Raw genomic sequence first — 23062 nt, 5'->3', positions numbered from 1 at the left:
GAAAAAATGTCACTGGCTAAATGTCAGCTGTACAATCACCATGAAAAATGTCCCAGTGCCCTTTCCACAGCAGAACCGTGGCTGACTGAACAGCTCACTCTACCCCAGCCTGTGCATAATGCCCCTCCATTTATGTACCCTGCAAACCAGGGACCTTGTCACTGTGTCACATCAGAACATCTTCTAAAAGCACTGTGTCAACCAGCCTCCAGGGCAAGTCACAACAACATTACCCTCACCCAAAGTGGCCTCATTTGATGGTCCTTCTCATCGTGCATTTGTTCATACAGAAAATCTGTGTGAACAAACATGAGATCATGGCTGAGGGAGGGCAGACTCTTGCTCTTAAGAGGCTTTTCTGCAAATACGAACTCTCACTAGGCTTCAAGTTACATTTTAAGAATTAAAACTCTCCCCCTTGTAAAAAAATCCTGTGTTCTGGTTTCCCTGGATAGTGTCCAGTGGGTCTTCCAACCAAAGGAACCTGCAGAAGTGACGACTGAAGCATCGGGAGACAATAAAAAATGGACACACACAAAACTCTCAGTGCTATTTGTCACGACAGAGCCCAGTTCTCCCCAGCCACCAACACCAGCTTGCCAGGGTCATCTCCTGGCTACCCATAGGACTTGGAAGCTTTTGAGAATTTTACATCTCGTGCCAAGAACGAGGCCACAGGGAGCACATCCAGTTTCCATCCTCCTCCAAGTACAGTGACGGGAGCAACAATCCCCCAGCTGGACAACTGCTTTCAGAACCCTGAATTCCCACCAGCCTCTGCACATCTTTGAGACAAAAAGATAAAAGCATACTCTCCTCCAATTTCTGCAGAGTACAGTGCCCCCCCTGCTGCCATGTCCTCACAAAGTAGGAAACATTCTTCTTAATCATGTTAGGAACAACAACAATTCCATTTATTTAGGGCATTAACTCCTCTGCAAAAGGAGAAGGGAGGAGGGGCAGTGAAAGACATACTTTATATATATAAGATCCACTCTAGATGGACATCAGCTACTGTCTCACTGATTCTTGCAGCTGCACAAAGTCACCTTGCAGCAAATGCCCACAGCACACGGTAGCCTGACATCTTCAGTCTCTAACTAACCTGCAGGGAACAACGGCACCCTGCATAAATAACTCAAAAATGAGATGGGAACACCTGTGCAGGTTGATACAGTATGACCACATGGCTTCTTTGAACACAAGACAGCAGGGCAGGATTCAAGTTTGGGTCAACTTTTCTTTTACTTTCTAAAACTTAAGGAAAAAAAAATCTTTACAGCAAGAGCACTAGTCTCAAATCCCACACCACAGATTAAGTTAGTTGTAGTTTGTCATCTTCTTCACTGTAGAAAACAAACTAGAGGACTATGATATCACTTCTCAGTCACATATTAACATTTGCACTGTAAAATTGCAGTTATTTGACCATTACAAGTTCCCAGTGGTGTCTTTGGAATAGGATTTCTTTGGTATAGGACAGAAAACTAAATCCTTTAGTTTAAAATTCAGGTAACACCTCTGATGGTAAAAGACTTCACCCTGCACAACTGGCTTTAAAACAATCCTTTTCTTCATTGGCAGCAATTTCACAGAGAATTTCCACAGTAAATGTTAAATTACTACACCGTTTACTTTGTTTTACAGGACAGAGTTAACCTTTGCAAATATTTCTCTCATGTGGTCTGTAGAACTCCCTGCACTGTTTCCTTCAGCCAACCAAAGGTACTATAATGAGATTTGCATTAGTTTCCAGGCACCCAGTTTCTAGTAAGTACAGGCTGACTTATTCTTTATTCCAAGTTGATAACTTAGTACCTTCAGGGACTGTAATACACAATGCACTATGATATAGGCAATACAAAAGGCTGTAGGTTTAGATATGTCCATACCACTGTGAGAACCTTGTTCCTGCAAGTTCAGACACTCTAAAAAAAAAACACACAGAAAAAAACCCTTCAACACTACAAAGCACTGGGAGATTATGGCTTTGGTCAGCACCTTGTGCAATACCTCAGAACTTCTACTTTAATTCTAGGTGATGTTTTTGGGGAGAATCTGTACATTGGGACCTTTTTAAACTGATGTACTGGAAAGAGGCAGCAAACCCTGCCCCTAGCCTGATCTCAGCATCACTGATGGGATTCTGCTACACCAAGATTCAACCCTGCAAGGAATTCCTCACAGCGAGATCTGTTCAGCAGCTCCATCAGCGATTCGTTAACATCTTTGCTGAAAACAGAGTCGAAGTTTCTGTTCGCACAGACTTCATTTTCCAGTTGAAAACTGCTCATTAAATCCTGTATCCACTTGAGTTCCTCAGAAAGTTCCTGCCTGAGGGATTCATACTGGCCCTGCAGACCAGTGTATTTCCCAGCTACGCCGGCCAGACTGGTGTCCACGGCCTTGATGTCCTCCTGCAAATGCCTCCTCAGGGACTCGATCTTCCGGCACTCGTACTTCAGCTGGGACAGCTTGTGCCGCACGCTCTCGTTCTCCTCTTTGTACCAGGCCTCCTTCTCATTATAGATGGACAGCAGAGCGTCGACGTCCTCCTGCAGGGAGTCCCGGGACGCGGCCAAGGTGCCGCAGCCGCGCTCCGTGCGGGAAATGTCCTCGACGACGCGGGCGAAGCGCTCGAAGTTGATGTAGGTGTTGTTGGGGGGCATGCTCGAGTGGCACTTGATGGTGTACTCCCTCAGCCGCTTTGTCTTCAGCTGGGTGCTCCCAACCTTCTTGGGCTCCTGCACTTTGGTTTCTTCTTTCAGCTGGCGAGTCACCAGACAGAGGAACCAGTGTTACTGAGCGTTCACAAGACAGGGCAGGAACTCAAAATCTGCACACAGAGGATGCAGCCTGGACTTCCACAATGTTGGGAGATCCTTTGCTCACACAGGCTTGCCTTCATGCATATGAGTAAAAGAAAAAAGACACCAAACACACGAGCCCAAAAACAAATGTGACAAGTGATGTGCATTCATTCCAGTGTGATAAGAGCAAATAATGCAGCTGCAACTTATTTTCATGTTAATTTTTAGCAGTTAATAGTCTCAAGCTGTGGATACTTGTGAGAGGAAAAACAACAACCCTGAAAAACTCCAATTAACGTTTTGTGCAACGCAAAGCAAAAACTGAACTTCAAAAATCCTCATTAGTCATGCTGAGATTAGCTAAATGTATTTTCAATAAGAGACTTATCCACACAAGCAGGCAATGTTTATGATGAAAAATACGTATGGACACACAAAATGTAAGCAAATCAGCACACGTGGTACACAGCAGTTATCTCTTGAGAGAAATCCATTTTCCACACTGACTAGCAGTCAACTCTCAGTTCAAGAAAGCACTGAAACCAACACACGTGTCCATGCAAACAGAGAAGAAGGATGGAAAAATGCAAAGCCCAGTCCAATTTGGGAGGCTGTAATGTGCAATAAAGATCAGAGCTTGGTCACCCTCTTTTTGAAAGTTATGCTGATAAAAGAAGTCATTTGCAGAAATCCAGGGATTTAGTCAGACCCAGCCAATTTGTTCCCAGTAGATCTCTGAAACACCCAGGATCACTAAGCACTTAGGGGGCAGTTTTCCATGTAACACACCACTAAGAGTGAGAATATGATCCCTGCTTTGCTCACAGCAAAAACTAGGATCTGTTTGTTTATGCAGCCTTACCGTTATCCAGGGATGAGACAGAGCTTCCTGAATCGTAAGCCTCTTCCTAAAAAACATCAACACAAAAACCCCACAGACTTGAATGAGAAATTCCTGGTACACGAGTCCATTGACCCACCCTTCTCCCAGGCTTCCTATGAATTTATCAGGATAATGCCAGGACCAACTCTCAAATGTCAGGGTTGTTACTCCCTGAGCCTGCTGCTTCTGTGCAGTTTAGTTACTGTTCTGAACTTCAGTGGGTAACTGGCCTCACTCCACACGATTTTAATTCTTACTTCATCAAAACCTACCTGTATTTTTGTGCACCCTTCCATACAAAGTAACACAATATCTGTTCTGTTCATCTGACATGCTCAGAATAAGTTCTTGCTGTACACCTTTGATACAAGTGTGTCTTTGATACAGCAGTAATTGTATCAAAGCTGTCCTTTGGAACAGGAGATTACAGCACTGCAAGAGCTGCTGTTTCCTGAAAGCAACATTTCTGAGAGCAATACTTAAACCTAATCAAACCTGATCAATTCTAACTTCCTCCTGCATTGTGGCAGTTTGGTGAACAGCACATTAAGGGCACTGAGAATCAAAGAGAGAAACACAGTGTTGCACAGGGATGTGGGACAAGTATCATCACTGACTTCTCCTTTCCTAAAAAGAGGCTGCAGGACCTGTGCAAACCTCTCAAACCCCAGCTAGCTCTCCCCACTCTGAGGCCTGATGATGTGCAGAAATCTTGACCGAACAGCCCTCTCATACCTATTTCCTCCCCCACTGAAGCCACTAGAAAGAACCACAATGGTCTGACTTCCCTCTGGTACAAAGTTACAGGGAAGGAGATGCTACTCCTGCATGAGCTTTATTAAAAGCAGGAAGTCTGTGGTTCCTCTGAACCGGGAATAAAGATCTGCAGAGCTGTCACACAAACTCTGGGTGACTGCAGAGAGACTTAGAGCAATTCCATATCAGCACATGTAAAGATTTTTCTGGCATGGCACCACTGGGGGCATATTCTGGGATGGTATCACCTCCTTGTAAGTAGTTCATAATAGACTGAAACAGTGGAGTGGGAGTTACCCTGAACTCGAGGTTCTGCACACCATTTTCAGCCCTTCAGCCACACCCTGTTGTACCAGCTTGGCTCAGGTGAGAATTCAGTCCTGAACATGAAATTTAACTGAGGAGATTTGGTTCCTTAGAGCTTCTGGGGCAGTGATTAACTAGGGGCAGCATTCCCTGCCTTGCTCTGGAATGGCAATGCAACTGCAAGGAAAGCTTTGCACACACCTCATCAGGCTACGTTTCACCAGGTTTATCTTGAGAGACAAACGGATCTTTCTGGATTTTTTCCTTACCGTGTATCTTTCACCAGAAGTTTCTGAATAAAATCTTTGGCCAGGTCACTGGTATTGCTGAAAAACTCTTCATCAAAATCGTAATTCACAGCTGTGATGTTGGCAAGCGTTTCTTGTTTAGTTTCTCCAAGGAAGGGTGATGCACCACTAAGCCTGGATAAGCCACAAGGAAGAATCAGTTGGAAAAATAAACAGCGCAAGACCCCCGGTGAAGTGGCAGTGACTGTGTAATATACTCTTAGGACATTTGTGGCTCTGGTGTGGGAAACAACAGGGCCAGCTTTGGCCCACCACATCTATGGTGATGAGCCAGACTCACCCTGGAAGTCTCTAGTGCAGCACTAATGGGTGCACACAGACAGGAATGCACATTCCCCTCTCCTAAGTGCCTCATTTAAGTCATTGCTAACAAAACTACAAGAGGCTTCAGTTGAGGACAGTCTCTATCCCTGAGACTGAAGCTTCTACCACCTTCAGATAAAGTAGTGTTTCTGTAGATTTTCTTCAGGTAGGAAAAGCCCTGCCCCTGTTTGTGCTGCCCACAAGTTCCCTGCACACCAGGTTCAGCCAAGAGACCTCTCTCAGCTGGCTCCAAAACACAATGTGTGATCAGAAGCCTTGCCTAGGCCCAGCTCCACTGCAGAGCTATGGCCATGCTGCTCAGTGAAAGGAATCCACAGACAAATGGACTTTGGCTGCAATAAAATCCAGCAGTTTCTGAACAACACAAATGTTCATTCTGTCAGCACCCTGCTCCAGCTGCAAGGATATAATGGAGACACCATCATAATAAAATGCCATTTAGCAGTCCTTACTGGAAAGAAAGCTTTTCTCCTGCTTGGACTATCCATGAGCTGACAGGGTTGATCTTCATCTTTGATGACTCTATTTACCATTGCTCCATGAAAGCTGAGTGTCAGAGCAGTCACTGCAGACTCCTCCTGCCCTGCCTCTCCTCCAGGTTCCTCCCTCCCCAATACACAGAGATGATGACTTGCAAAACTCTGGTTTACAGGAAATGCTATTTATACCAAGGAATTTGATCTCATCCCTTTTTTATCATCTTCTGGGCTATTATTGTGCTTATCTATTATGTCCAGCTTTGACAGCACAGTTTCAGGATGCAGCAGGCTCAAAAGAGGACTGCACTAAACTCTAAATTGAACTTTTGAGTACTAAACCACTTGTTTACATGATCCTGCTCAATAGACCTTTTACTCTGCATTGCCACTACCATGTTGGCTGGGAATTTTGGGGGGCAAGCAGAAAGTTGGATGGCACCACCTGGCCTTTTAGGCCAATCCCCAGCTACCACGTGTGGTTTTCCCCAGAGAATAAAACATTTGACTTCATAAACTGCTTTCTCTCTCTCTACAATTGCACAATGACACCAAAGCATCTGCCCCAGCAAGGCAGCACGGGTGAGGTGCTCCAGCTGTCTCTGATGAAGTGACTTTCCTGCTATTAACCACAGTCACTCTCATTTCTTAACAGGTTTTACATACTCCCTCTTAGGCTTTTGTTCCACTTCTGCTGCCCACAAAGAAGGCTACAAGCAGGCACCTCACCACAGACCATGGGCATTGTTCCAAAACTAAAGCTTGGAAAGCTGGTCTAGAGCCTTGGTTTCTTTGCCCTCTCCCCAAACTGTGCTGTGAAGTAGCTGTAATTCCACCTTCTGGCCTCTTGCTGGAAGCCCAAACCGGCAGTGCTCTCTCTATTGTGATTTTTTTTGCTCTTTGGGACCCAGTTTTGGAGGTCTAAAATCAGAGCATTCCCAAATTCTAATATCTAATGCAAATGACTTTTGTCATATCCTGACTCACAGCCTGTAAACATGTAACAGCAAACAGACCTCAGCACTAAAGCCCAGTGAATCACTGAACTGAGGGCTTGTCTGCATTTTGGTCTCTACACCTGATGATGGCACCCATTTGATTGCTGCCACGTTTGCTACAGCAGGATCATAAACACACCCTGCTTATTCAGAACAATTCAGAACAAAAGGCTTTCAAATTAACAGGCAATAGTAGTTACAGAATCACAGAATTAATCAGGTTGGAAAAGACCTCTGAGATCATCGAGTCCAACCTTTGACCCAACACCACCTTGTCAACTGGACCATGGCACTGATGCCACATCCAGGCTCTTCTTAAACATCTTCAGGGACGGTGACTCCACCTCCTTGGCAGCCCATTCCAATGCACAATCACTCTCCTGGTAAAAAACTTGTTCCTAATGTCCAACCTAAACATCTCCTGGCAGAGCTCAAGGCTGTGCCCTCTTGTCCTACTGCTGGTTCCCTGGGAGCAGAGCCCGACCCCCACCTGGCTCCCCCCTCCTGTCAGGGAGTTGCAGAGAGTGAGGAGGTCTCCCCTGAGCCTCCTCCTCTCCAGGCTGAGCCCCCCCAGCTCCCTCAGCCTCTCCTCACAGCACTTGTGCTCCAGTCCCTTCCCCAGCCTCGTTGCTCTCCTCTGGACCTGCTCCAGCCCCTCAATGTCCTTCCTGAACTGAGGGCCCAGAGCTGGGCACAGCACTCCAGGGGTGGCCTCACCAGTGCTCAGCACAGGGGCAGAACCCCTTCCCTGCTCCTGCTGCCACACTGTTCCTGATCCACGCCAGGATCCATTGGCCTTCTTGGCCACCTGGGCACACCTGGGCTCCTGTTCAGCTTCCTGTCAATCAGAACCCCCAGGTTCAGTCACATAGTTGAAGGCAAGCAAATTCCTAGTCCACAGCTTATGGTGCCCCCTCCCATGATACAAAGCATGTTCCTTATTGATGATCATTTGCAGGGAGACATTTTTCTACCTTAATCCCCACGGCCCTGACAACCAGTCAAGCAGGTGAAACATCTCCTCCCCTGGGTGCAGCACAGAAACTCTCCCTGTAACTCTGCCCCAGCACAGAGCCCTCAATGCCACTGAAGGACCCCCAGAGCAGCTGGCTCTGTGCATCATTCATGGCATGCCAAGCATTCCCACCTGCTTATCCTCAACTCCTAAGTTCTCCTCTCATCATATATGGACACCCATAAATAGAATTTACACAGTTTAATGCCCTGGCAAGTACGGGTGTGTCACTGGAGACCAGAATGCTCATAAAAAACAAGGATCTGGACAACATTTCAAACTCCTTTCCCTGAGCTTGGGCTCAGCCAGCATCCCTCTCTTCTTGTGCACTGCAGGACAGAGGGAATTTGTTGCACTGAATCAGGTTTCTCAGCCCATACCTCTTACAGCTTTCAAGGTCTAAGCCTCTGGTATAGCTGAAGAGTGGATTTAATTCCACTACATTTATTTTCCACACTGAAAAGACAATCCCTCCCCTTCAGGCCTCCAAACTTGTCCTGAGCCCCAAGCTGTGCAGTGCAAATCCACCCAATGCCAGAGTCCCCCCTTTTTAAGCTTGGCAGCAGGTTAGTCCTCTGAGTATCACAGGGAACAGCTGAGCCCAGGGTGAGACATTTCCCAGCATAGAATATCCACCGTGTGCTGCTCCCCAGGAGTCACAGGAGCTTGATTTCAGTGGAAGCAGTTGGTCCAAGGACCACTGCTCACTTCTGCAATTCCCATATCAAACCAGAGGAAAAGCAAGGAGTGCTGTCCCTCGGTCACACCCACTGTCACACAAGCAGTTCCCCAAATTGTTAAGCTCCATCTTAAAACTCTTCCCTGCTTGTCCCCAGATGCCCACACAAACTCATTTCTTTGAGAGCCTGAGCTTGTCAGAATTTCCTCCTTTTATTTATTCATCACCAGTTGACACACTTTTCTTCTAAAGTGTATCTGTGCCTAAAAAGCATTGTGATCTACTTTTCCCCCTGTGCTTATTGACTACAATGCTATCCCCAAACAGCCTTTGCTTTACCAGCTTTAACAAACCCTTTTTTTTGCCCTGTAAGTTGAATTCTCAGTTCCCAGGGTCAACTTTTCTGCTCCTTTTCCAGCTTAAATTGAACACGGGCGACCAGATTTATGCATAATAATCTAGACTTCTGCTGCCTTTACAAGCAAACTGAAACCTCCCTGTTTCCACCCGAAATGACACACCTTGGAAGGGGTGCTGTTACCCTTTCTATGCTCTCCACACGCTGGTAGCTCAGTCATTCCACCAGCAATGGATATGCTTGGCTTTTCCATTCCCTGCCATTTGGAGCTGATGAGGTCCCAAGGGAAGCAGAAGTGCCCAGTGGTGTCAGGGGCCGTTTGCTCTCAGTTTGCTCAGAGTGCCCCTCTACTTTTAGCCCTTATTTTCAGCTTGAAAAGGCTGCAGGGCAACTGTGAGACAAAGCACTGCCCACCCCCTGTGTGCAGGTCTGTCCTCAGGTGACTGCAGGCAGAGCTGTCCTGTACTAGTGCAAGAGAGCTGCAGGAACACTTGTACTGGGGCGAAGCTGTTGTACTCACAGGATGTAGGTGATGACTCCTATGCTCCTAAAAAACAAAGGAGATCAATGGCAAGGGTTATACATGACCTGTGTTCTTCCTAATGCACAGAATATGAAAAAGTGAATTAGCAGCTGCAATACAGGCAGGAGAGCCACTGTGGCCTTAGGTAACTGCTGACATCTCTTTTACAGAACAGTGTTCCAGGGAAAGAATTAATTTTACATGTAAGAGTAAGTAATGTGGGTATCTGGAGTCTCCATGTATTTCTGCTCTAGTGGGTACTACAGCACACATCAGAAAGGCAAAGGATGTTTTATTTGGGGTGACCTCGTTTGCCTGCCTTCTCAGCAGATGAGATTAGTGCACAGGTCTCCTCTGCACAAAGTGCTCTTAGAAATAAAGCTATCAAAAGCAGTCACTGCTTGCACTGTTTTCTTCTGAGTGCTCCTCTGCAGTGGACAGTGGCAAACACTTAACTCTGTAACTGCCAGCACTCAAGCTTTTCATTGAAATTTTGCAGAAATTAAATGCTTATCTTTTAATTTAAAAGGATGCATAAAAATGACAGGACAGAACACGGAGTAATTAGCTGTATTTAAGTTTTTTGTTTTACTTTGTGGCAGCGCAATGGATTCTACTCAGAGCCAAACAGGAAAAAGTAATTGTAGAGCAACCTGGAAAAAAAAGTACTAACATTCTAAAAAACTTACCACATGTCTGCAGCTAATCCAAGTGGTTCGTAGTTTACGATTTCTGGAGCTGTAAGAAACATTTAATTAAACATCAGCAATGAAATAACGTGTTTTTACCAGGCTGGAGTAGCAGGACAAGAATTACCAAGAGGGAGAAAGGGAGGGGAGAGAGAGAAAAGTTAGTTATAGGATGCATTGTTTGTAATTTTATACCCCAAACAGGAGTTTAAGTTCACAGCTGTCCAGAAGAGATTATGTAGGGTAACTTAAAGCTTAGTACAACTCAACAGCAAGGGTAAAGCAGATATTATACACTAATTACAGTGCAAATTACAAAAAATAACAAATTATTTCACCTCCTAAGAACATTGTTGCCCCCAAGAATTGGAGCTTTTGTTTTGTGTTTAACTGGTGCCATTATAGGAAGTTTATAAAGGCCAGTCAAAAAGAGCTCTTGAGCAAGAGTTTGAAATGACCTGCCAGACTACACTGCTATCCATGTCAAACTCTGTTTTATAGGAAGCATTTCCTCATTGGAAAACATCCCCACACAAGATTGCAAGCAGGAGAAAAGAGCAAGGGGTAAATAAGATGAAAAAAGGGATCTGTAGCAGTTGTGTTTAACTGGAACATTAATTGCAATTCTCTCCTCACTCCCCAAACCAACCACAAAGCCTCTAATTGAAACTATGAGAAAGAAGTAGGATTAACCCAAAATCCAAGTGAGACAGATAATAACTGTGATCAGTGAGGAACAAAAAGAGAATCAGGTGGTAAAATGTGAAGGAGTTGAGGGGTTTGTGCTCAACAGGTGAACGGTGTGAGGCATTTTAATCTAGAAAGCAATGACAGAGGTACCCATGTCACTGTGTACTCACACACCACAACACAGGGAGATCTACTTACTCCAGGCAACAAGGGAAGAAATTGTAATTTGTATTTGCAGAGTTTCACAATCTCAATCCTGAATTTACATCTCTAAGCATTTATCTGGCAGCAGTTTACTCTCACAGGAGTAGCACATCCAGTTTATAGAAAGCACCTCTCATCTATCCCAGAAATATAAAGCAAACCTCTAGATTTAAGTCACCTTGATAGAAATGAGATGTCTCAACTTCCTCATGGAACCTGTAATACAAGACAAAGGAACATGTCACTCACCTACAAATTCTGGAGTTCCAAAAATGTTTTTAAATTCAACTCCATCTTCGATTTTGTGAGCCAGGCCAAAGTCAATGAGTTTGATGTGTGGAATAGGGATATTCTTGTCTAGAAGCATAATGTTTTCAGGCTAAAAATAAAAGATAGATCTATGTTATTAAAATATTAACATCTTGGAAAGTAACAGAGTTTTCAAGTGCCTTTTTTTTCCCTTTGCAAACACAACACTGTAGAACAAGAAACACATACCTGTGCCTAACCATTTACAATGGTTTTGATGAAGGGGTTTTATATTTCATAACATCTGCCCAGTTGACTCTATACTGTACTGCAAGCCACTGGGAGAAGCTTTATTAAATGCTTCCTGAAGGATTCTAGTCACATCTGAACCTATTTAGGGAAGGAGAAAATTGTCTTCTCTATGAGACAATTCACAGCTGCAACAAGGCCAGGAAGATCTGGGATTCACCAGCTGAAAATGGGTAGAGTTGGGATCAGAGGTCCTAGACCATATGATAGCAAGCTATTAAAAGAACATGTGGCATTCCTCACAGCATTGCAGGAAAATCTGGAGCTGGAACTGTGAAATTAAAAGTATCATGTTCAACCACAGACTTTCCTCTTTCACCAGATTTAAGGGAAATGTCATAAACTTCTTTCTTGAACCAAGTTTCTCAGCCTTATCTGCTCCCCTCCATGGCCCCAGTTCACAGGTTTCAGAGTAAACTCTGGGTTCAATTTATCTCCCATGAAGAGCTTTAATGCATTAATTTGTCAGAACTTAACCATAAGCTCAAGAGCAAGAGTGAGAGTTTGATTCCCTGCTGGCCTTTCCACAGCAGATCCCAGCATGGAAACTGCTCCTGCTAACACATATTCTCAGTCAGAGCCACACTGGGAAAGAGAACATATGAATAATTTATTATCATAATCTTAGACCAAGAATGTTTTAGCCTCAGGCTAACAAGTCAGTTTTTCTTCCATGGATCTAGGGCACATGTGTTCACCACAGATACAGGATGTAAAGTTCTTAAAGCAGCCAGAACAGACTGAAATGGCAAAAAGTCACAGTCACACCTCTGGGGCTGGTTGATTCCTTGGGTGGTATAAGGTATAAGGCACTGTGGCTCCATTGCAGTTGATGGAGCCCTGTCAAGTGAGGAGATAATGATGAATCATCCTCTGTCTAATCAGATCACTGCTTAAAAATACATGTCTTATTTAACACTACAAAGCTCCAAACCCAGTCCTTTAAAACCCAGGAGAGTTATTGTGTGAATACATTTTAGGTCACTTAATATCCACTACCAGTGAAATGATTCTTTACTTATGCTTTCTGATTTCTGTCTTGCATGTCTTGCAACATCTTCAGTGACCACCTGACCTTACTGGCACTAAATACCAAAACTAGCAACTAGAGATCAGCTAAAGTCTAAAACAGCATCTTTACCTTTAAATCAAAATGAGCAATTTTCTTAGAGTGAAGGTAATTCACACCATCCAAAATCTGCTTGATGAACCTGGTTGCTTCCTCTTCACTCAAAGACTCCTTCTGTGCCAGGAAGTCAAAAAGTTCTCCTCCAGAAACCCTGCAAAACACACCAGAAAACAACCTGTTATCTACTGCATTGTAACACATAAAATAAATGTAAGCACAGAAAACTAAAGTAACAAAGAACTCCAAGGCAGTTAGAAAAAGGCCACTCTTGTAGACAACCACGGGGTTTGTGTTCTGGTCCCAGGTGGGCCAAAACTTCCTTTTGGCTTCAGCTCTCTCCCCTGGGAATTAAGGACCAGCTTTTCCATTGATGCTGTAAGGTTTGATTCATCAAGGATTATACAGGACCCAAAAAAGTTACATTATTTGATGAATCCACAGACATGTTCCTATTTCAATAGGTCGACTTAACCACTTCAACTGCTATTTTTCAACATTTTCATTTTGGATGAACAGGCTGTAAGAATCAACAACTGCTAAAGAATCACTTCTTAGTAGTGGCCATCAGAACCAGGAGGCAGCAAGACCTGCCAGCAGAATCCCTTTTCTTTGCAGAACAGCTATTCCCCTGTTCTCACACAGAATCTTGCCTGACATAACTGACAGGAAAGCATTTATTTGGTGCTGAGTTTTTAAGAAGAAAGCAGATTGCAGCAGGTTGGAAGGTACCTAAAATTGTTTTCCCAAATCAAGGAAGTGCTCTTAGTCACTATGAGTTTTCACATCAAAATTGGAATACATTTTCTCCTTATTTAGTACCCAAGACTTTTATTTTCATTTCTGTGCCTTCTACTGAGAGTTCCAATGCTATTTTTCTACACATTATGAAACAAGATACTCTAAATATCAAATTGGGGATTGTTTGCAGCTGCTATTCATAATTATCCTTACATTTATTGTTTCTAGTTCATGCTGTCATTAATATTATTGGTTTATTCTCATTTAAATTTACTCACAAAGCAGTTGTTGCTCTTGGGTACAGGGTGACCACCCACCTTTGCTCACACTCGGAGTGCAAGCACAAGACCAGCTACAAATCCTGCAAGGACAAGTCACCTGCAAACAAGGACAACATGTCAAGAGCCACAGCGACATCGTGCCGGTGCCTTCACTTCTGCTCTTGCTGTGGGTGACACACACACTTTGTTGTTCCAGAGGCAGAGCCTGGTGACCTGGGCATTGATTACTGGGTATTTTTTCACAGCTCTCACATAGCCAGAAACTTCTGTAAGCAACGTGAGGCAGGACACCTCAGCTGGCAGTGACCTCACTTCACCTGGGCAGAGTCACTTGATGCTTTAATTGTTACAACTCTGGCAAATTGTCTGGCAAACCAAAATAAGCTTATACAACCTAGGAATATGTTGCAACTTCTGTCTTTGACTGCCACCTTCTTCTCCTTTCTATTCACCTCAGTTACTCGGCCTGTGAGACTCTTATTGGATCTCTGATTTTCTTTTTTAGGTGTCACACCCCAAGGGTCTCAGCACTAATTTCAGCCTGGCTGGACAGGGTTTGTTGTACTCTGTGCATATCAGGAGGAAGGGAACACTGCCTCCTTTCCATATTGTAGTAGGTTTAGGGGTCTTGGTTCATTAGTTTAAAAATTATTACAGCCCACTGTGACAAACCAGTAAGGAAATCTGTAAGAAAACCCTGGTGGTGTCTCGGTGAAATCTGTGGTCAGTGAGCAGGGGAGGCTCCTTTTCTCAACTATTTCTATTCCAAGTGCACTTGAGCAATCCCCCCTGGCAGACACTGCATCCGGCCATCAGGCAGCCACCTGGGCTGGGACAGCTCTTGTACTTGGCTGGAATTTAACCATGTAGGCACACTGCTCTCTCTTCCTCTTTCATCCTGTGAAATCTCCTTGCTGATTGTTTCTTATGGTGGACTCAAACCAGGCCTAAGAATTAAGCAGCCCTCTCTGAGCCCAGACCAAGAGCCCACACAGCCCAGGCTCCAGTCCTGCAGGACAAGCAAAAGCAGGCACCACTTCAGGAGAGTACAGAAGCTGAGCCACTTGGAAAAGTCCCCCTGCTCACCTTGCCCTGGCACAGAGGACTGTGCTAAGGATGTCAGAGGATACTTTCCTCTTGGAGGAGACTGGGAGCTTCCTTTTGAGGAATCTCCTTTGCTACACAAAGGAATGTCAGAAAAATGGTTCAGCTGCTCAGACTGGAGGTCCCTTAATTCTCTTTCTCTCTTGCTGCCCCCGAGAGTGGTCACTTAAACCAGCTGGGTTGGTTGCTCAGGGCACACCAGGAATTTTTCCCCAGTGGCAACCTCGCCAACATCCTGGGCAACCAGCTAAGCCCAAGGCATCCTGAAGAAAATGTGCAGCCTGCAAGAATGAAGGTCACAGGGGATTTACTTGGGAGCTCCTTGATGTATTTTCCCACTTCCCTCTAGTTCACACTAACCGTGAATCAGGCTGGAGAAGGGGCTTTCCAAGGTACAGAACAAAACATTAAAAATAAAACAGGAAGCAACACGAAAAGATCCAGGGAGTTTGAAGTCCCTTTGTTACTTTATCAGCAAAAGACTCCCTCCTACCAAAACCACATGAACATCTCATTTTCTGAAGGTCAGAGACTGGCATACATGACAATCTCCAGTCTCTTGTAGTACAGCCTAACACATTAGCATAAGCTGTACAGATCTTAAAAGAGTATCCAAGGGGAAATTCAGTACAAGAGATGTGATGATTTCTCACTAACAAAAGACTCAGGCTTTAAAACCAGGTTTGAGTAAATTGTACCTAGAGAGTGGTAAGCAGTTTAGTGCAGGATCATTCTTATCCATGTTATGCACCTGAACTCAGAGAAACCCTCAAGCAGAAGAGATTTAGCAATCCCAAAAGCCAGCCATTATGGAATCCCCCCAAAAAAACAACCCAAAAACCACTTCAGCACTAACTCCTTTGCAGTACAACGCTCTTAACTGCACTACAAGTTACATTTGAACATCTAGGGAGGATGAACATCACCACCTGCAAATGCTCCTTTCTCAAAGGTCACAAAAAATTTCCTTCCTCTGGTTCAATCTCCTTCCCTTACACCAGGTCACCTTATTGCCACAGCAAGGAAGAGAGAAAATGATACCTTTGTCTTTTATTGGACTTGGAAGGAAAAGTAAACAACAACACTGTCTCATTCCTTGGCAGGAGCTGCTTTGTGTACACACCCCTGACACCTCCCAGTAGAGGAGACTGGGGTGCCCATCAAACCTGCCTCAGGCTGCTGCTGTTTGGGCAAGGCAGGCTCCAGGCAGGGCCCAGGGGACACAGAACAGCCAAGTCACAGAAAGCTGTGGGGAGGAAATGCCTGAACAATGTGCACAAGGAAGGACACACTGTGCACCTGCCATACTGCACTTCACAGCAGTGGAGCTGGCACTGCTCCTCCTGCTCTGGGACAGGAGTAACAGCACCTGTGGGAGTGACCCCTGTGTGAGGAGAGACAGCCTCGCCTGTGCCAGCACAGGCAGTTTGGGAAAGGGTCAACATTTTGGACAAAGCCTCTTTTAAACACCAGAGCAGCTTCTTCAATTAACCAACAATACTGGGGACATTTTTTTTGAGGCTGAAGTCCACTGTAGATTAACATAAGAGTGGTTGGCCAGGTGCTGTAAGCTTACCTTGATAAACTGCAGGGAGTATGAGACAGAGCAGAGTGTCAGAGGGAGAGAGATCATCTATTTACAGAGACAATTTAATTACCTTTATTAGCAATTATCATCATCCTCAATTTGTACACAGCAGCTGAATGCAGAGGCCTTAATCAGGTCAAAACTGTGCTGCACCCAGACTTTGAGCAGTATGTTAGAGCCTGACAAAAGGACACACAGAACGTGTCAGGGCACGTGAGGACAGGAAAAAGCAGAAGGGGATGAAATAGGAGGTTGTTTTAGCCCAAAGTGGCTGCCAGTCAGAAAAAGCAAGTTCCTTTCCTGCCTTCCAGAGCATGGCTGCAGAGATCAACATTTGGCCATAGACACAGAAGTCAAAGGTAACAGATGCTCATCATTACTTATATGCCATCCTCCAGTCACAGTAATCTCCAGGAATGCTGCCTGACCTGAATGCTGGCTCCCCTAGAAAGCCAGTGGTTACTTCACCTCGCTCAGGGATAAAAGCCTTGTTGCCTGGATTCCATGCCCAAGGTCAAGGCTGGTTCCCCAGGGAACAGATGGTCTACATCACTTCAACCATGGTGACTGTGTATTCCATGCTTCACACACACTGAAAAATTGCATCACTTTGCATGGTGGGGTGAGGCTACAGCAGCCCACAGATTGCTTGGTTAGGACCTAAATGGCAGGGGTTTGCCCCCCTCACATGGTGGCATGAGGGAGGAGTAAGCAGCTCTGCTTCCCTCCCATCCTGCTGCTATTCATCCTTGACAGTCAAAGACTGGGGATTAAAAAACCTCTTCCCTTGCCCTCCTCTCCTCTTTTCCCTTAGCTCGTCTAAATGAGGAAAACATGGGAGTAGTGAGAATGGCTGCAAATTTTGCAAAGGGTTTGATGGCCTCCCATGTGTGAAAGCAGGAGGGAAAATGAAATGAGCTTTCAGTGGCCACTTGTACTTCCTCCAAAGTTCATGGCAGGGCAGCAGGAGGCAGACATGAGGTAATCCCTCTGTTAGCAAACTGTTTTCAAGTTGACAACACTCCCTGGCTCAGTGTCAAATGACCTCAGCTGCCATTAAGGTGCACCTGTATCCCCTGGGCACACGGATAAAGGGGGGACTGTTTACCAGCAACCTCACTCAGTGCTCCTGCCAAAACTTGTGAGGCCTGGGAATGCAGCAGCTCCATTATCTGTGCCCGTGTGTTCCGGCTTCATAAAAGAGTTTGGCGAAACAAACACTTGAAGAAAAATACCAAGATCAGTGTTTACAGAGCCATTGTGCTGTCTACTCTCTTATGTGGATCTGAATCATGGGTCATCTACCGCCACCACCTGTGACTCCTCGAACGCTTCCATCAACGCTGTCTCCGCACAATCCTAAACATCCACTGGTCAGATGATGTGACCAATCCATCTGTTCTGGAACAAGCAGCAGTCACAAGTATTGAGGCCATGTTGCTGAGAACACAGTTGTGCTGGGCAGGGCACGCCTCTAGGATGAAGGACCAACCACCCCCTCCCTAAGATCCTGCTTTATGGTGAACTTGCCACCGGCTGCCACAAGAGAGGAGCCTCGAAGAGAAGATACAAGGACTGCCTGAAACAACATCTCAGCCTTGGCCATATTGATCAACACAACTGGTCTACTCCGGCCTCCAATCAGGAGGCCTGGAGACACACCATCTATAACGCTGCTGATGCCTTTGAGAACGCACACAGGATCACCCTTGAGAAGACAACACAGAAAGAATCGTGCCCTGCAGAATTTACCACCTAAGGAGTCTTTCTGCTGTGCCTTTTGCAACCGGACATGCCTGTCTCGTATTGGCCTTTTTAGCCACCACCGTGCTTGTAACAAACGTGGGTAGAGCCCTCCCCCAATCTTCATTTGCAAGCCCAGCCATGATGATGATGATGATGATGATGATGATGATGTGTTCCAGCAGCTTCTGCAGTGCTTCCCAGTGTCTGCTGCCCTCCCCCATCCCTGGAGGGCAGTGCCCTTACTCACAGCTCCAGGATGAGGACCACATCCGTCTTGTTCTCGTAGATGTCATGCAGTTTGACGATGTTGGGGTGCAGGACCTGCTGCAGGATGGTGACCTCCCTCTGGATCTCCTCCCGGCTCACCCCGCGCCGGCTCGCCCGGCTCTGCCGCTTCTTGATGAACTTGGCGGCGTATTCCACACCCGTGCTCCTCTCCTGACACTTCTTCACTATGGCAAACTGGCCGCTGCAGGGGCAAGAAGGTGACAAAAAGGCTTTCAGATAATCACAGCTTCCCAAATAAGCTTGGCCCTGCAAGGCCTGAGCAGCACTGCTGAGCTTGTTCTGGTCCAACAGAGAGGACTGTTGGAATTCTGACTTAAAGGCAGTGGAGCATAAGGCAGCCTCCCACTGTGTCTGAAATTTAGCAAAGCCAAACAACATCTGGCAAAAGGGAGGGCAGATGTTACAACCTCTAAAAACCAGAATCAGATCTGCCCCAAAAGGTTCAAGCCACCTCTCCTTCACTGGGCAGTGTTTAAGACCTTCAAGTCTGCAGCGCACCACTGGATGTTCTGAAAGGACATGCATGCATTCAAATATCTGCCTTAGGAATAATCTCTAGAGAAGCACTCAAAGGATTGATAACCCTCTGGAAATGTAGAAACTGGCCTCCAGTAACCAGTTTTCAAATAAAAGAATGGTTCATTCAATATTTCTGCACTTCACTTGATAATTTAGGTGTAAATGTAACTAGAGTAAGAGCAGTATCTCAGTGCACCTCAAGGACAGAGCATTTCCCACTGTACCAAACAGTACAGGGGCTGCACTAAGGTTAAAGGGCATGTACCTACAGTTTGGTAACAACATTTTCTTCACTGTGGCTCCTAAAGCAGTGCCACTGCAAAATTTCCCCCTTATCTCCTAAGGACTGGCAGATCTCCAGTCCCAGAATACACATTTAGTATCAGATACTTCCTCACTCAGGTCATTATGTCCAGACTTGCAAGGAAAAGACTGATCCTACAGGTAACCTTAACCTTTAGCTGCTGTGATTTCACCAGACAGGATCTCTTGATAAGAATGGCAAACAAACTCATGAAGTGCACCCACCCCCCCTGACTCCACAGGAGAAGCACTGAGCTGTTCCTGTTTTCAATATTATTGTATCCTCCACTGGCTTGGTAAATGAGAGATGTATTATATGCTGTACTTCGTGCTTCATCAGCACAGACATCTGATTGGAGTCTGTCCTCAAACTACAAAGGCAGAGAAATTAAAAATGAAGGCTGTCACTTGGTGCTCAACTGCTCTCAAGAGCCAACACTCCACGGCAGAGGCAGCCCCTCTTTTCAAAGGATTCAAATAAAAGCCAGCCAGCCTGAAGTACTTCTCTGGGGTTTTCATTTTAATACGGGTCCTGAACACTTCTGAGGAGAGAGGCACGAACAGATGGGACAAGGGTCCTTATCCCTTTAGGACAAATCATTCACAAATGGAACAGAGACTGTGGCCATTTGTCGAATGCATTAATTGATTCACATTTCTCCTGATTTTCCCATTACCTGCAAACCCTAGAGAAATTCCTTCTACAAAATCCCCAAACTTGCCTTAAACATTTTGCTGGAAGAGTTGCTGTGCTGTGCTGAGAGCTGTTGGTGTATAATACGGGTTTCACGGTTTTTTTGCTTGTCTGACCATATTTTGCAAGACGTGCATCTTGCTCGGTCCAGACTTCCTAAAGAGACACGGCACTAATATTTCTGTGTTTGCTTCCTTGAATTCTCTCTGGGGATATAAATTCTGTCAGCAAAGTCAGGGAGAAAAGACTTTTTTTACGAGTGCTGATCATGGGAACAACCACGGTCACCTTTGCATAGGGATACTGCAGATTTTGTATATTTTTGTTTACACAAAAACTCACGACAAATAATAATGGCACAGCGTAGGAATTCCTGTCTTCTCCTTTCACACAGTTATAGTCTGGGACAATTATTTATCACAATACCCATTCCCCTGTGACCTGCTATTGCTCCCCTGCATGTGTATCCACCAACACACACACTCCTGCTCCTATCCCAGTTTTCATGCTATTTCCTGTAGCTCTGGAAAACAGGCTTTTGCAGGCAGTCTTTACTGAGCCAGTTTGTGACTGAGTAGAGGTTGAAGCCACGGGGAATAATATAAATGCACAATTCCCTAGCCCAGGACATTAAAGACAGAGTGCAATTACCAATGGATAGTTCATGTGGAGGCCTGCACAGCCAGGAAAAAAGAGGATTTTACAATCACAGTCAGACACACTTTGGATTTCGTGTTGATCACAGAGCTTGTAAGGTCAAGCACCAAGACCACAGCATTTCTGCACCTCCTCATGCCTCAGCGTTCAGCACATAAGAATCAAGTGGTGTCAGCTCCCCAAAACTTCCAACCTAGCCCAGGAAAAAAGCAGAAGAAAGGGAAGTATGTCCCCCAGGCACCTGAGTTTACAGCACTGAGAAATGAAGCCATTCAGTTCATTTCACAGGGGGCATTTGTGCCTGAGCTTAACCTTGAAACTACATTTCACAGCTCGGATGGCCAACCTTCAGCAAAAGATCTTGCCAGAATTCCTGGGCTTAGTATATGGCTGAAATGAGGATGACTTGGGTCATGAGCAGCTGTATTTACAACACACACAGGATAAGCCCAGAGGGTGACACTTCTGCATGTGTCTACCTGGAGCTCAGAATGTCTCCCAGCATTTTCCTGGAGAAATTGGCTGCACACGCCTTGGACACTGATCTTAAGAGATCTTTTCCAACCTTAATGATACTATGATTCCTAATTTCTTTTTTTTTTTTCCCAGGTAGTTAAGTCTGCTCCCTTTCAGAAATGTTTTGGACAGCTGTACAACAGCCTGTCACACACTCAGCACAGGCTGTGCTCAACTGTGGTAACAGCTCAAGACTATGAACAACAGCAGCTGCATCCTGTCACTTGTAATATAATTAGGTACAACATCAAATCTGTCCACCATTAATGATGGAATTCATCCCAGAAATAAAGACAACCTATAATTTGCATTGCTACTGTCATCTGGGAGATTTGTCACTGAGAAAAGAGAGGCAGTAATTTGTCACTAATAAGAACACAGAGGCAATGTTACTGGGTGGGTTTGGAGTCTAATTTCAGAAACTGTAGAGGAGCACAAGGTCAGCTCATTTAATCACAGGATTCAGGAGAGGATGTGGAAAGGATGTGGGAAGAGAGAAACTGGACAATCCAGAACAATGGGATAAGTTCTTGCTCTTTTTTCGAGGCCTACTTTTAACACAGGTTGTGGAGGGTAATGCTCTGGGGCAGAACCTTACATGGCAGAGAGGGAGCAGAGCAGCTCCAGGTTGGAATGTCCTGATCATATTCATCTTCATTTAATTTGCTAAAGAATTCTAAAAAAGATGAGTTTTTTTACTGTTATTGTTATTTTGGTAGTTGTTAAAGCTTGAAATTCCCATAAAAGAGATGATACTTTTGAACACGCTGACAGATACACTTTACTCTGAAATATGTTTTCAACAAGTTCTTTGAAAAATAACTGAACCTGGCAGAGGACAGTGCTCTGGCATTCTGCCACTCAAGAAGTGACACTCAACTCCCTCCATGAGCCAGGACAATTTATTTAGGAATAGATTTGCAAGGGATTTTAGGCACCAGCCTCCCACTGACTTTCACAGTAATTAGGTTCCTGCACACTCGATGGAAAACAACACCTCAGTCCTTCTGTACTTCACTTCCCAAAGCCTGTAAAAGGCAGGTAATGCTGCTCAAAAATCAAATACATTATATGGGCTGAGCATACGAGCTGGACCTACAAACTGATTTCATGTCTCTAGATAGCACTATAATTGCAATTACAATCATTCCTATTTTTATTCACAAGCTGTTCTCAACCACTTTAACTGCCCAGATTCACCTGCAGACTGCTGTGAAAGTTGGAAAGGTACAATCACAGCCCACTGCACAGAGTAAGACACCAAGACTTTTTCTACAGTTTTTTTTTACTTGAATGGTGCCATAAATACCTATTACTCTTCTCTGATGTTGGTTTTTACCTACAGCAGGTGTGGGGAGACATTCAGTGGTGGGAATGCAAGCCTGAAAGGGTTTATTTGCTGTTACAAACCCCATCCCAAACAAAGACAAAGGATGTCATTCACATATGTGGTTGCCTGTGCTTAGAGCATTAATTTAAGGTTTACTAGACTTTGCAAAGTCTGCCAGTCATTTGGTCTCCTTCCCTAACTGGATGATAAATTGTGTCTGATACCTTGACAGCAATAAATTAAAAAGACACTCTCTCCAGTGTCAGATACTCTCTGAGCTCTGAGTCAACACCGTATCTTGAACTCTGAAAACAATTTTCTTTATGTTTACTGACACAGCAATCAGTTACTTTACAGTCTATGACACAAGCCAAGTCAGAGTCACCTTCTGTTGTCCTTTCTCCGGGAAATGAGCTTCCAGCACCCTTTGCTTTAATTTTGCACAATCTACAGTTAGAGACCCGTAAAAATTCTAAAAATATGTTACAAAACCATCATGTGTACATTCTTCAGTTAATAGACACGAACAGAATCACAACAATACTGTTTAGCCAGTCTGAACACAGGGCTTCTCTAGATTCAAGAGGCTGCT

At 44.8% G+C, this 23062-nt stretch overlaps 1 protein-coding gene across 3 annotated transcripts in view; it reads right to left on the bottom strand.

Annotated features, from left to right (window-relative positions):
• The window catches only part of DAPK2 (death associated protein kinase 2), a 40359-nt gene that overhangs the window by 3496 nt on the left and 13801 nt on the right, over window positions 1-23062 (bottom strand). For 2 of the 3 annotated variants that reach the window (XM_017816931.1, XM_017816930.1), the window contains exons 3-10: window positions 18411-18632; window positions 12719-12857; window positions 11269-11398; window positions 10126-10174; window positions 9434-9460; window positions 5025-5177; window positions 3673-3718; window positions 1227-2768 (exon numbers count right to left, since the gene is read on the bottom strand). In XM_017816931.1, coding sequence (XP_017672420.1) covers window positions 2133-2768; window positions 3673-3718; window positions 5025-5177; window positions 9434-9460; window positions 10126-10174; window positions 11269-11398; window positions 12719-12857; window positions 18411-18632 — 1402 coding nt within the window. In that variant the 3' untranslated portion in view covers window positions 1227-2132. Of the gene's footprint in view, window positions 1-1226; window positions 2769-3672; window positions 3719-5024; window positions 5178-9433; window positions 9461-10125; window positions 10175-11268; window positions 11399-12718; window positions 12858-18410; window positions 18633-23062 lie in introns of those variants that run through there. The other variant, XM_017816933.1, reaches the window with a different exon arrangement.

The sequence above is a fragment of the Lepidothrix coronata genome, unplaced genomic scaffold (assembly GCF_001604755.1).
Source record: "Lepidothrix coronata isolate B3197 unplaced genomic scaffold, Lepidothrix_coronata-1.0 Scaffold58, whole genome shotgun sequence".
Lineage (NCBI taxonomy): Eukaryota > Metazoa > Chordata > Aves > Passeriformes > Pipridae > Lepidothrix > Lepidothrix coronata.
Note: the sequence above shows the minus strand (reverse complement) of the source record. Positions and strands in the feature narration are given on the sequence as shown.